We start from the raw sequence: 14,346 nt of genomic DNA on the forward strand, positions 1-14,346 counted from the left end.
GGTGGTGAGTGTTTTCAGGTGTTGCGTGCTGTGCCTTTTAAACCACATCAGTTGCTCTGCTGTTACTTCTAGGAAAAACTGTTATCAGTACTGAGTCACTAAAGAAACAGTCGGTCATTTGGTATCCACCCTGCATCAGTTTCTCACTCATCATAGGGGCATTGATGTTTCATACCCGCTTTTAAACTGTTGATTTAAACCAACTTTCTAGATTTAAGTCATGAAATGTGTTTATATGAATTACATTAATAATATCTACTTGCGCTGTGTCAGTAGCTCAGTTATTCTGGTTTGATCAGAGATAATGATCCATCGCATACCAGAAGACGGGACTGGTTCAAACGTGGATCAGAACCACAATCATTGGAACTAGGGAGTAATGTAAAGTCTTGAAGGAAATAACGTGATATTTCATTATAGTTTCTATCTCCATAGTTTATGAAAAATCAACAGATTAGCCATTTTTGCTGTCTTATGTCAGTTCTATCTGTCTATGCAGTGAAGAACTCGAACACATGCAGTGCTTTGAAGATATAACCCAAAGTTAAAGTGTTTCCTACTGCTGAGACAAGACTAAACTGTTTTTCTTCCTCTCTTTCCCTTTTTGTCTTTTCTTTCCTGTTGCCCAGGTGACTGATCAGTCTGTGCGGGCGGTAGCAGAGCACTGTCCCGAGCTGCAGTTTGTCGGCTTCATGGGATGCCCTGTGACCTCTCAGGGTGTCATCCATCTCACTTCGGTGAGTATCAAACCAGTTCTTCACTTGGATTATCATAGCAATATTAAATCATCAGTGGCTAATTTACTGTATCTTAGGAACTCCACTTGTGTGTTTACTTATCAGTTGAAGATAACATACTTCCCGCTGTCCTAGTTAAAGATTAACTCCCTTGTTTCTTTGTAATTACTTGTTTCAGGAAATGTCGCCAAAAGTTAGTTTCTTGCTGTCTAATCGGCTTACTTCAGGCCAGCTCCTCGATGTTGCTGCAGGTTGTCTCCAGGGGGTATATTTAACTTTTATGAAATGAATTCAGGCACGCACTCTGTTTTTATCTCTGACTTAGTTTTCCAGTTATTTTGTGTTAACTTTTAAATCTCATGAAAGCTTAATGAGATGAATCCTAATAATACGCCACTGTTGCGACTACACCCCGCTGTTTGGATATTACCATGTTAATGAGCAGTGTTCCGTGCTTAAAGCCGCTCCATGCCATACAATGTAAACGCGGACACACACACACACGCAGACACGCGTGTTCGTGTTATAATTGCTTGAAGTAAATTCACAGGAAAATCCCTCACCTTGTTTTCCTTGTCATTATTTCCTTTTCCCAACATGGCATCCGTCTAGAGTGCGTGTGGCTACAGAGTGTATGCTATGTCCACACCCATGTGTCCTCCTGTAATACAATTCGATTTGTGTTTGATGTACTTGGGTGTACACTTGAGTGTGCACACACCTCAGTGGACCTGCATGCTCCCGTTTCTCCTCAAATGCAATTACAGTTGTGTTAATAGGACTGAGGCACCCGATGCTGCGCTGCATTATTAGATTAAACTGCAGATTAATTTGTGCTCATAGTTTTGGCCCCTATCATCTCTGCAGCCTTTTGCTGACCTTGGCCATGGTGTTGTAGACAGACAGTAATGAAGCCAGCCAGTCATAGCAGCATTAGCATACGTGGAGGTGGACGCAGGCACCTTTGCACACACAAACACACACTCATTATTATTTATGGAAGTATTAACCAAGGTGAACATTTAGGAGTTCAGAAGAAGAAGTTCATAATTCTGCTAATATTTATATATTTCTTCAGAGCCACAATCTTAGTGGATCATATTGTTCGTTTGGACTTAACGCATTTTCAATTCTGTTTGTTCCTACCAGATGCACTGACCTTGAACTTCCTAAAATCCCATTACAGTCCAGCCTTTTATTTACAGTATGTGCAAAATACCCAGAGGACGTATAAGAAAAATAAGAGGCTGTCTGGTTTGTCTTTGAAATTATTCTAGAAAATTTCTACTGTTCAGAAGCAGGAAATTGTAATATAATAATTTGTTTGTGACCATAACCCATTCTTTTTTCATAATATTTTTGAAAATGTCTAATTAAACATTTTCCATTAATTAATTTCAGTACATTTGATGTCTCCAAAAATTAAATGGCTATCTTGCACAAAAAAATTAACAATGTAAATTACACCTAGAGTACAAGAAGACCCAACAACTTTAAAACAAATAAGTTAAAACTTATTGCATATATCCAGAGAAATTTAGAAGTAAATTTTGGCCTTATGAATGAATTAAATATTACAATATTGTTTTCCTCTATTGGAACAGTTTTGTTTGTTATCACAATATATCATAAAATGTCACTTTCTAAAATCAAATCTGTTTCAATACAACTTGAAAGAACAATTCACATTATCATTATTAAAAAGTAATGAAAGACATTTTTAAAAATGGTCATGAACTAAACACATAATTCCCTTTAACATTGTGGGAAATTCTAACTTACATGTAAATTATTTTATTTACTCAACTACCAATACACAAATATATGGAATCTATTTGCATTTTCAGCACAATTAAGTTTAAGTAGAAGCATAAAATAATGCACTCTGTTAACACTCAATTTCTTTTCAGTGTTATAAAAATGTTCAAATACTCTTGGCCCATGTTCTGTTTATATTATTTTTCTTCTTGACTCATACAGCCTACCTTTATCATAATTATCTGTTCCTCACAAATCATCAAATTTTGACTGTTCTATCTGACTTGCTCACAAAAAATGATGTTCTGGGTTTTAGAGGGTTTTTATTTTTATTTTTTCACATTGATTGACATTAGTGCCTCCCGAAGATTATTGTCTTTCCTCCAACATATGGTATTATCTAAACTTGTAAAACACACTGAGCTTTATTTTTTTATTTTGTAATAAGTCTCACTCTCTTCACATAGCTAAAAAATCTCTAGGCTAAGTATTAGGCTAACTCTACCTTGTTTGTTTTTTTTTCTTTGTTTTGATATACCTAGTTGATAAGTCTGCTGATGTATTTTCCCAGCTGTCCCAGTGAGCAGTTTGCAGACAAATCATACAGAAAGATAAGGCCTACTGTGTCATAAACAAAACACTTGGCTTCGGACATCACAGTTATTAATAACGAGTGTTTCAGCAGCGTGCTGAGCTGCGTTCAGGTCTCATTTACACGATTTTCTGTTGAGCCTCAGGCCATTTGCTGTTTGGTCACGATTCAAATTTGAGTCCAGATTTTGAGGATCATTGCCTTATGCCATTATTTTTTTGACTTTGAGGAGCAAAGAGGGGCGATTACCTTCTTAAATGACAAAGAAGGTAAAGACAGAAAATGCTAAGTTACGAAGAGTAGCTGTCAATATTTAACAAGTGAGTTTCTCTCTAAAAGGGAAAAGATTTTATTTGGAAGACGTTCCAAAGTAAGTAACTAGCCTTATGATATTTACGTATTTCTGTATTTGTATAACCACATTTCCACTTTCATCAAACATTTATTGAAATATTTAAAGTTTTATGTAGTTTTCCCAAACAGTTTAATATTTATTTCATTATTAGCCTGAAATGACAGTATAACTAGTTCATCTCTTCATAACATTTTCCAAATGGATCTGTCTTTTCTTACAACAGTCAACTTAGTTTATTCTTTAATTTCTTTTCTCATTTGCTAAAGGGACCCCAGACACATTGCTTTTAGACTGAATCCATTGAGACAAGCTATCTTTTATTTTTCCAGAAAGCATTTAAAATTTGATAAGTTCATAAGTTCAGTCTTCTGTTGTAATCACTTTTCTTTCTGTTATCCATCTCTCTGCCTACATCTCAGTCATTTTACCGCCTCCTTTTTCCATCTCTCTATAATCTCTGACAGCAATTATCTTGTTTGAGAGTTGATTCCTCCTCTCATTGATTCCCACCTGGTCCCATCATCTGTCAATTTAAAAATCATATTCTTGCTTTTAGAAATCGTTGCATTTCTGATGACTCCACGGACCTCCGTGTGGTTCCAGGACTGCGGCGCTCCTCTCTTGTTCGATTATTGTGCTCTCCCTCCCTACTTCTTTTCCTGGTTGATCACTCTCTCTCTGATAATCTTCTCAACTCGCTCAATTTCTACTTCTGAATAAAAAAAAAAAAAAAAAAAAAAGGTGGAGGAAACCATCTACTTCTATTTATTCTCTCCTGTAACACCTTGTTTTTCTTATATTGATTTGTCTCGAGTCAGGATATGAAGAAATCAATTACAATTGTATTTTCTAAATAGAAAGAGCTGGAGGCAGAAATTGGCGACATGTTGTGACACGTTCGATGCAGTCTGCAGGGTTATGCCGTCTGTTTTACAGTGTCTCCTCCATCTCTGATGAGGATCACAACTCGATGTTTGTGCTGATAAATCATCTTCTGCTTAGTAACTAAAAGACAAAACAATGTTTTCTCTTTGTCCAGCAAATAAACACTTCCCATACTAGTTGTTAATTAAACATCTGAACTTGAGATAAGAGAAACTGATGATTTTAAGGGCAAGTGTTTGTGGCCGCCAAGATCTTGCTGTAAATTTTTATTTACGGTTGGTTTTTAGATTGAAGCTCAATGTTGTCTCTGAGCTTTCGACATAAATAACATTTTTATTGATGAGGTTTGTTATTTCCCAAGGCTGTGTTATTGATGGAAAACATCTTGAAGGGGGGCTTTGTGGGTGTCCTAGAAGCTTTAGTGATTTGGCTCTAGGTCTCAGCAGGTAATGTGAGAAATATGTATACTGTAATATACAGTGCAAGTGTTTGCAGTGACTACCACACTTAAAATGTGGAGAAATACGCCTTCAAATAAATGCAACTTTTATTGCAGTAGCAGGATCTCATACTGAAAAAAAAAATAGAAGAAATTGTTGCACAATATTAGAAATAAAAATATCAGCACAGGCCCAGTGTCACAATTATTGACACCCCAAACATTTGCTGTAGGATTTGGTAATTATTTCCTTTTTTTTTGCTTACATAGAACTAGTTGTGGCCTTTATTCATTGGTATTTATACATGAAAAAAGGGCAGGGAGTTTAACCCGGGACCTATATGGAGGATTGTAGCCTCCATATGTGGTGTGCCTGATCCACCAGCCTGCATCTTGACCCCTGCCTGACGTTGTAGACCCCGGCTTATATTTCCTCTACTGTACTTAGGGCCTGTTCCTGTGCTGCCATGATTGGACCTGAATTGCTTTTTCTAGCCATTGGCAGACCTCTTCGACATTAACTACTTCCTCAACCTGTTTGTTTGATGCACCGTTCAGAGGCTTTTGCTTTGCCTGTTACTGAACAGTGGATATGCATCAATGGCAACAATGGATATTCAAGTTTCCTTTAAGCCTCCTACATCTGTTTTACTTTCTTAGATTTTTAATTTTTAGTAAAAACTTTGAAACTGATAAGTGTGTACAACTGTGTGATATTACCCTTGAACACAGTGTACTATATAGATAGGTGGAAGAACAGTACAATAAATTTTTATTTAGTTATATGTAGGTGTTGCATATAAGGTTGAAGTCTGTCCACAACCTGCTGTTCAGATCTGTGTGTAAAGTATTTGATTTATGTCTATAGACAGTATATTACCAGCTTTGTCAATCTCATTCTGCAGCTGCCTTCAGTCTGCAGCTTCGAAAAGACGAGGAGGAACACCCTGAGAGTTATGATGTAACTTTTATAAGCATTGCAGCCTGTTTGTCTTTTTTGTGCAGTATTTTTTATTCTGATTTCTTTATTCATCTCTTTCCCTTCTACTCATATGGCTTGTTTGTGTTATATATATTTTTGTGTGTGTGCGTGTGTGTGTGTGTGTTTCTCTCTCTCACACTCGTGCTCTCCCTCCTTCTGTCTCTCCATCTTCCTGTCAAGCTGCTCTTTTCTTCTGCTGGTGATTAAGCCCAAGGTCGGCTCTATCACAGCGCCAGTGTTTGAGAGCTGCTCTCTGTGCCAGAGAGCCTTCATTCCTCCAGCTTTAGATGTCCCACCGATGGCCTCCCCTACTCTTGTCATGCCTACCCATAATGCCCCTCCTCATACATCGGCCTATCACTGCCCTTAGACACTTTGGGCTGCTGAAGGGCTTTTGCTGTCTGTGCGAAAGTTCCCACCCTCGGGACAGGAGCCAAAGTTATAACAAATGGGGAGACTGTTGAAGAATGTGTCAGAGATGAAACGAGGTATATTTGGACACTGTAATAGCTGTGTGTTGTCTCTGTGATGTGCAGAGCTCAGATGTTTCTGGTCTTAATTTGGGGCCTTGTAGATTAATTCAGCCGTGCTGCTTCAGTGGTTTTGTTGTTCTTCTGGGGAGAAAAGTTGGGACCTTTTGATTAATGCGCTACGAATTTGACAGAATTGGACCACGGCTAATACTTCATTCTCTCTTTGTGTGTTTATGAGCATATAAAACAGTCTGGTTCATGACAGCTAAGATATTTAATTTCATAACTAAAATCATATGCTCTACTTTTCCATGTATAGTATAATGTGCAGTGCTTGGTTCAGAACATTCAAAGCTCAAATTTGGCTCTGAACCAACAAAAACCACATACTGTCTCTAAAAAGAAACTATTTATACTTCCTAAAATTTTCCATGTTTTGTCATTTGACCACAGATTTGTACATGTTTTATTATTTGTATATTATTAACCAACAGAAAATAGTGCATCATTGCAAAGCGAAAAGAAAGTTACAAATAAAAGTCTGAAAAATCACATTTGCAGCATTTTGGAGTTAGTTCTGACTTGTCTATTTGTTACGCTTTTGTTCAGAATTTTCTTTGTGACATTGCATGTTTGGATAATTGTTCCCTCTGGTTTTGGATGCTGTGCTTTTGGGATTTTTGCTTTTACTTTTTCACTTTTGGACATGTGCCAATAAGATATTTTTATTTTTACGACTGAAGCAGCTGATTAGCATCCAAAAGCTCAAACAAAACTTGATCTTTGACCCCACATCCTGAAGAAGTTGAAAAGGAGGCTTCATGGATGTAGAGCAGAACGAAAGAGTAGAGAGAGGAGCAAGTTGAAACCATCTCTTCCATTGATCGTTATTGTCAAGGATCATATATGCTGCTCCAATGTCTCTTTTCCCAGCTGTGATTAGCAGGCCTTGCCAACAACTGATGAGGTCATCCAGGATATGCTACTTTGGAAATTGTCTGAGTTGACATGCGACTGTCATACAGCAACAGTCTTCAGTCAGAGACAGCTTCACATTGGTTGCAAGACGGACTGCTACCCAAGATCCTACCTGCTCACAGCATCCACAACAACTCCTCGAAGATACGTGGATGACATAAAAAACGAGAACATTTAATTTCACTTTATAAAAGCATTACTGAACTGAATTGAACATACGACCAATTCAGTTGGTGTTATATAGGGTAATAACACCAACATTATTGTTGGTGTTATTAAGGGTAATGAAAGCATATCTATCTGTTAGAATTCCACAAAGTAAAGTAAAATTCTGTTTACTAATGTTTACCACCGTATCCAGCTGGTTTTATAAAGTATTGGATCAAGAAGGATGAATTTTACCCAGTAGGACTGTTTAATATTAGGAAACCATGCAGTGTGTGATGATATTGGAGAAGGCTGCAATTTTTAGATGAAAAAATAAAAAAATCTAAATATATATTTATATATCAAAATAATCTACTTCACAAATATCCATTACTTTGTCAAATAAAATTGCAGTACATTAAAAGCTGGTGGTTGACAAAATGTGAAAGAAGCTTAGCGGGTGTTTTCTGTTTTTTTTGCCATGAACGGTGAAGTTGCCACCTTTACTAACGCCTCTCTTCTGCTCCCGCCCCACGTTGGGAAATCGGTGTCTGGCTTTGCCGCAGTCTGCTGGTCTCTTATCTCCTCAACCCCCTGAATGAAGCACAAAAAATACATAATCACAGTGCCCTGTGTCAAACTGATAACCCCAAACACCAACCAAGAAATATGTGTGCTGTGTGTATGTTTGTGCTCACATCTTACCCCGCGTACGAATGTATGGGGACACGCATGTTGTGTCTCAGAAGTGCTGGAGTGGGGGCGACAGGGAGAGGAGGCGACAGAGGGGATTTGAAGAAAGAAAGGTAATGGGGTTGTGGAGGTCGCCAAATGAGTCTCAATTGTAATAATAATTTTCTTGACTGCTGTATGGAGGAGATTGGGGGATTTATGAATATAATGAGGAGAGGAGAGCCTAAGGATGATGTGTGTCTCATGCAACAATAATTGAAGAATAATTCATTTGGCTGTAAGACTTTTAACCCAGAGACAGACAGAGACAGAGAGGTTTTTTGACCTCTGGAGGGTGGGGATATCATGTCTCATTACTGGCCCAACTAGTGTCAGTGTGCCGTGACTGTCATCCTGCGCTGTTGCGGTGGTTCCTCCGTGTCTTATGTGGACGTTTGACTCAGTGCGTTGAAAAAGAAAAAAAAAAACACCATCTCTCTCTATCACCTTGAGCCTTTTCTCACCACCGAGTTTGTTATCGAGACCGGCACATGCAGGATTAGCGACTGAAGGAGATTACAAAAAGAAAAGAGGAATAGAAATGGGAAAAATAAAGGGTAGACAGTAGATGGGCATGGAATAGACAGACAGAGGTGCTACCCATATATGTATGAGCGCACACACACACACATGCACTAGTCTGCTTTCACATTATTGCATTTTACATTTTGTTGTATTGCCCAATCTTGCTTTAGATTCCTTTTTGCAGAAGTGACATTGAGCATGGAACATGTCATTGTCTATCTTGGAAAGTATATTTCAAGTGGCTCCATTGACATGTCATTCACAGCTTTATTTTAAAACCAATTATTGAGTTTCCCTCTCTGTGTGTTTGGGATTTCGTTTGCTTTAAAAAAAATAAATAAATAAATAAATAAATAAATAAATAATCAATTTTATCGTATACAAAGACACTCAAAGATGACTGTTCTGTTCTCATGTGGCTGGACTATATTCTCCCAGTATTTCATTGTCTAAACCATCATTATGTTTTTTAATAACACGGTTAGGATCTTGAGAAGGCACCATTCTGTTACTCTTTAATAATGTGCTTCTTGTTCAATACTTTGGCTACAAAGTAATCTACCGGTTAGAGCTAAACCAGCTCGTATTAAATATACACTGATAGAGGGCAGGATCGCCTTCCTAACACAGATGGTTGGATTAAAGATGCAGCTGCTTCTCTTCATGTGTTTAATACTTTTTCCTTGTGTTATTCAACTTTATTGCACACAACTACATTTATGATCTGATTTGTTTTGATTTCTTTGTATGGGTACATTTCTTGGGTTGTTGCCGGCATCTGGTTTAAATTTCATTGTAACGGCCTCATTAGAAATATATTTCCTTGTGGAAAACATTGACATGTTCAATACCGTTTTAGTTGTGTCTTCTCAAGCTTTTGCGTGTTTTTTTTTTGGTATGATTTCAGAGAGGAGAGCAGTCATAACACACCATTTACCCTTCTGACTGAACTGTCTTGCATGTTCCCTTTATTTTTCTTTTCTTTTTTTTTTTGGTAGGGGGGGTTGAGCATGCATGAGTGCGCACTTGTACTCACCCAGTATCACCTCTGCCATTCGTCCCTCCGTTTTGCCCCCACCTCATCCTGTCTCATTCACACTGTCCGCCAACAGATACGGACAACCGAGCAAACACCTCAAAGGCACTTTGTGACTTTGACTTCTTGCTGAGGACTTTAAATACACTTCAAAGCGTGTGGCTAAACTTTTATCTGGCTCTCTTAAATCTTCTAAACCGGTCTCTACTCATCCTTTCTGGTCTATGACTCTCGAGGCTCTTACTCTTACTAAAAGGTTTCCTTAACTTAAAAAAAAAAAAGCATACAAACATGTGTTGCTCCTTTGACAATTCGTAAGCTTACCCCAGAGAAGCAGTTTTTTTTTTGTACTGACGAAACTCACATACTAAATCTTGAAATGGACGTATTTTTACTGCAGCAATAAAACAGCAGCTCATATTTTCCAAAACCAGCATGTTCGCTGTTTATGAATAAAACAATGCTAGCTCTGTCTGTGCTTTTATAATCCCGTGTAACTCCCTGTGAGCCGGAGACATTGACGCTGATGGACAGTTACAACCATGAACTCATGTTATTTTGTGCCAATGCTCAAATGTGTGACATCATATCCTTTGCACGGGGTCCAGTAAGGCGTCCACTTCCTGCTTGGCATCGTGTAAATATATGTAGTAATACCAGAGGTAGTAAAAAGTCGACTACATGGCAGAACACTAACAGGTGCACATGCTGTGATTTATGTTTATTGAGTGAAATAAATTTCAAAATAAGCCTTTTCAAATGCTACAATCCGCCTTGGCTTTGAAACTGCCAGCTATTTTTTCTTCTTTTTTTTATTATTATTTGACCTTGGGCTCCTATTTGTTTTTGAAAGATGCAGATAATTAAAATAATCAAGATTCAAACTCCCTGTACATTTCTTATAAGTCTGTAGATGAAAGTAGATGGTACTTGTGTTTTTCATTAGTTAAACTTGTATCTCAGATGAGATTTTTTTTTTTCCCCGTTGATCCCTGTCAGATGTGAGGAATTTGTCTTTTGGCTTATCTGTGATGTGTTTGACTTTCATTGAATAGAATAGATGGAATGAGATAATTTTAGTGTTTATCTAATTATTAAAATTCACGTCCAGGTTTATAATTCTGAGAAGTTAGATTTTTTTTTTCTCTCTCGTACTTCAATAATTATATAGTTTTTGTCATAATCATTTTAAACCAGATCTAAATGTTAAACATGGTAAAAATAAATGTTTTGATGGACGGTTTTATTCAGATTCAGTAATCCCATATCACTTTATTTATTTATTTTGTATAAATATACAATAATATATATATATATATATATATATATATATATATATATATATATATATATATATATATATATAGCTATTTTTTTCTATTTTAAAAAAATTCCTCAAAAAAACTAACTGAATTATATATTTTTTGTAAAACTGATTTTACTAATTTCAGGTAAAGATGTACATAAAGTAATAAAAAGGTTGCATATAAATTTTTTTTAAATTACTGAAGCATTTGATAGTATTTATTTAACTCCTAATTTTTAGTGACACATTACAGATTTTCAGAAATTGAATTAAAATGTCTAATTTTAAATAATAACACCTACACACATGCATACACACACACACACACGCACACACACACACACACACACACACACATATATATATAATAAATATATATATATATGATTATTTCATAAAATACAAAGTTAATGTTTTAACACTTCAGTTGATGTTTCTTCACACTGCAGATGTTAGCATGTCTGCCCAGCATTCAGGAAGTCACTTTGCTCATTATTTGGAGTGTGTTTGTGTGGCAGGAGGAGAGCGGCTGGTCCAAGAGCAGCTGGATTTTGCAGGTTTCACTGGTTTTATGAACGGCTTGAATAATGACCCCGCTCTGGCTGCCAACTCGGAGACGAAGAGACAAACTCTGCCTGGTTACAGGCAGAGTACAGGATTTGGGCAGAGTAAACCTGCCCAAATCCTCTCCGCTCTCTTACTTTGTTTCTCTCTCACTTGTTCTCTCCCTCTCTTTTACTTTTTTTTTTATTTATCTTTGCTCAGTTTCTCTCATTTTTATGCTTTCTCTTCCACATTATTTTTCCCTTTGTTAGAGCTTATTTATTCTTAGTCTGCAGTAAAATTTCTGAAAACTGAAAGTTAATAAAAAAAGTAAGTAAATACGGCAAGTATATTTACTTGACATATTTTTGGGAGTGTGTCAAATTGCTCTGACGCTGCTATTTGTAACTTTTACTTTCAGGGATTTTCAGCATATTTTCTTTTTGGCAGGCATTCTTAAATTGCGGTATTTATTTTCGTGCATTGGTTTTGCTCAGATGGATATTTACAAAGTTGGAGCTGTGGGTGTGTGCTCTCTTCCTACCTCCTCCCTTCCCCATCTCCCAAAAAATTTTATTTTTTTTTTCCTCCAACCTAGCTACACACTCAGCCAATGAAAACTCTCTCAGGTTGGCCTGATTTCTCATTGGTTTCCCACATCAATGAAGCACTGACTATTGGCTGTAGTAGAAATTCTTTTTCAGCAGAGATAAGCAGTTTTGAAGATTTGGTGAACAAATACTACTTTTGATGTGGAGGCTTTGAAAAACCGATCACAAATACCGAATGGACATGAAAACTCTTTGTAAGACAGGAAGCATGTGAGGATGTGTGTAAAATCTTCCAACTGCGTTTTCGTGGGAATATTTCTATGAATATTTGTACAGCTAGAACCTTAATCTTTAGTAATTACACTAAACCTCAAGCAAGAATTATTACAACTTACCTTTTGTTCCCTCCACACTCCTCCAGAGATGCTGAGCTTCCATTGTCTGAATGTGAAGTCATGTTTATGTCCCAACAAAATTAATTACGAGTGGAGCACACAGGCATGTACATCCTTCTCAGCCCCCAAAATGAATAATTTAACACTTGGATTCAGTGGTGACCAGAGGGGCACGAGGCAGTTTATCCATATTTGTGGTTTTGGTGCATTTTTGTCCAAACCACATTGTTTCTCTGAGTGTATTCATTGATAACTAGTAAGCAGTTTCTGCTATTTATTGCAGTTGTCTGTTTTGCTTCTCCTTGACCCTTACCACTGGATTTTTTTAACCAATCTGTGCACATACAAGCCTTTTGTTTATTTTATTCATGTTGTCACTAGAGTGCAGGTGAGGACGTGTCGCATAAAAATTGTATTTCATGTTTATTTCATGCTTGAGCAGACATTTTATAACAAGAGGTGTGGATTCAACTTTCATAACAAGCTGCTGAGAAGAAATAAGGTTTATTTATTTTTTTCAAGCTTTTTAAGAAATAGTTTTCGTCAGCTTAGCACAGCGGTTTGCGCACTTACCGGGGTTGTTTGCAGCTTGTTTTTAACCTCAGTGAAGGCTGGGAAAAGTGTTTACATGTGTGCTTACTTCACACAGTGAGACTTGGTCCTTGTCCCCCCCATGTGTCTTCATGCTGGTCGGTATATGTCATGCCTATGGAGCCAACAACAGGGCTCAGTGATCTTAACACCAACTGTAAGCTTGTTTTCTCTTTAGCCTCGGACATGACATTTACCTTTATGCCTCCCTGGTGTCTTGCTTGAATATCATACCCCTCTTATCTTGCATCCCCTTGTGTGTCTGTGTGTGTAAGAGAGTTTAAGCTTGTATTTGTGTGTTTGCAGCTTTCTCCTGAATAGTTATGAGTCTGTATCTGAATCTGCACACCTGCGCTGTCTCTTGAAAAGCCTTTGGATAGTTAAGTGAGCAGAAACACTTGCTGAACATCTTGCCAAAAGGTTGAGATTTTAACTCGGGGATTAAGTTCAACCTGTTTTTTTTTTTTTTTTTTTTTAGAAGGTATTCAGATTGGAAAGTGGGATTATTGGAAGTGGAAGGGATGAAAGGAAGATGAAAAGCGATTGCTCATTTCTGCTCAAACCCTTTGCACCAGGCGTGCGGGTGCAGAATGGTAAACAGTAACGATAAACAATTTTGTAGCTCTTATCTCCCTTGTTTGTGTGTGCTCTGTATTTGTTTTGTTGTATTTGATGCAGCATGTGGTAGAACACACAGAAAGAAAATCCACTTCATTCTTGCAGATACATCATATCTACTGATGTAGCTCAGCAGAAATGTTGCATGCTTCTAATGCTTTTTCTCCAAGGCTTATCAAAGTAATGATGGACAAGTCCGTTGTTTAGTTAAGGTTCGATGTTTATGTTAATCAACGATCCTTTTTGATGACAGGTTTGTGATACTTTCTGATAAAATATTGCGTGTCATCTCTTATAGCTGCAAAACCTGAGTGTCCTGGATCTGCGGCACATCTCAGAACTGAACAATGAGACGGTGATGGAAGTGGTGAGAAAGTGTCGGAAGCTCAGCTCCCTAAACCTGTGCCTCAACTGGAGCATTAATGACAGGTAGGTGATGGGCATTTATTGGGTCAGATGATGCAGTGTAACTCAACGGACTCAACAATGTCAGTTCGCCTCAATTTCTTTCAGATTAATTTAATTTGTTGTTCAGTATAACGTTAATCCATTCTATTCTTATAAGCCTGTTCAGTTCTCTTGTGTCCTGAACAAATCAGATCAATGTGATTCAGTTTAATTTCATCCCATTGGATTCATTTGCTTTTTCTTCGGTTTGTTCCTGTTTAATTAAATTTAATGCAGTTCAGCTCGGTGCAGTACA

General features: G+C 37.3%; 1 protein-coding gene across 2 annotated transcripts in view; it reads left to right on the top strand.

Annotated features, from left to right (window-relative positions):
- Positions 1–14,346, top strand: part of fbxl17 (F-box and leucine-rich repeat protein 17) — a 235,021-nt gene that overhangs the window by 70,661 nt on the left and 150,014 nt on the right. The window contains exons 7-8 of one of the 2 annotated variants that reach the window (XM_044110586.1): positions 630–737; positions 13,942–14,072. In XM_044110586.1, coding sequence (XP_043966521.1) covers positions 630–737; positions 13,942–14,072 — 239 coding nt within the window. Of the gene's footprint in view, positions 1–629; positions 738–915; positions 1,228–13,941; positions 14,073–14,346 lie in introns of those variants that run through there. The other variant, XM_044110587.1, reaches the window with a different exon arrangement.

The sequence above is a fragment of the Gambusia affinis genome, linkage group LG03 (genome assembly GCF_019740435.1).
Source record: "Gambusia affinis linkage group LG03, SWU_Gaff_1.0, whole genome shotgun sequence".
Lineage (NCBI taxonomy): Eukaryota > Metazoa > Chordata > Actinopteri > Cyprinodontiformes > Poeciliidae > Gambusia > Gambusia affinis.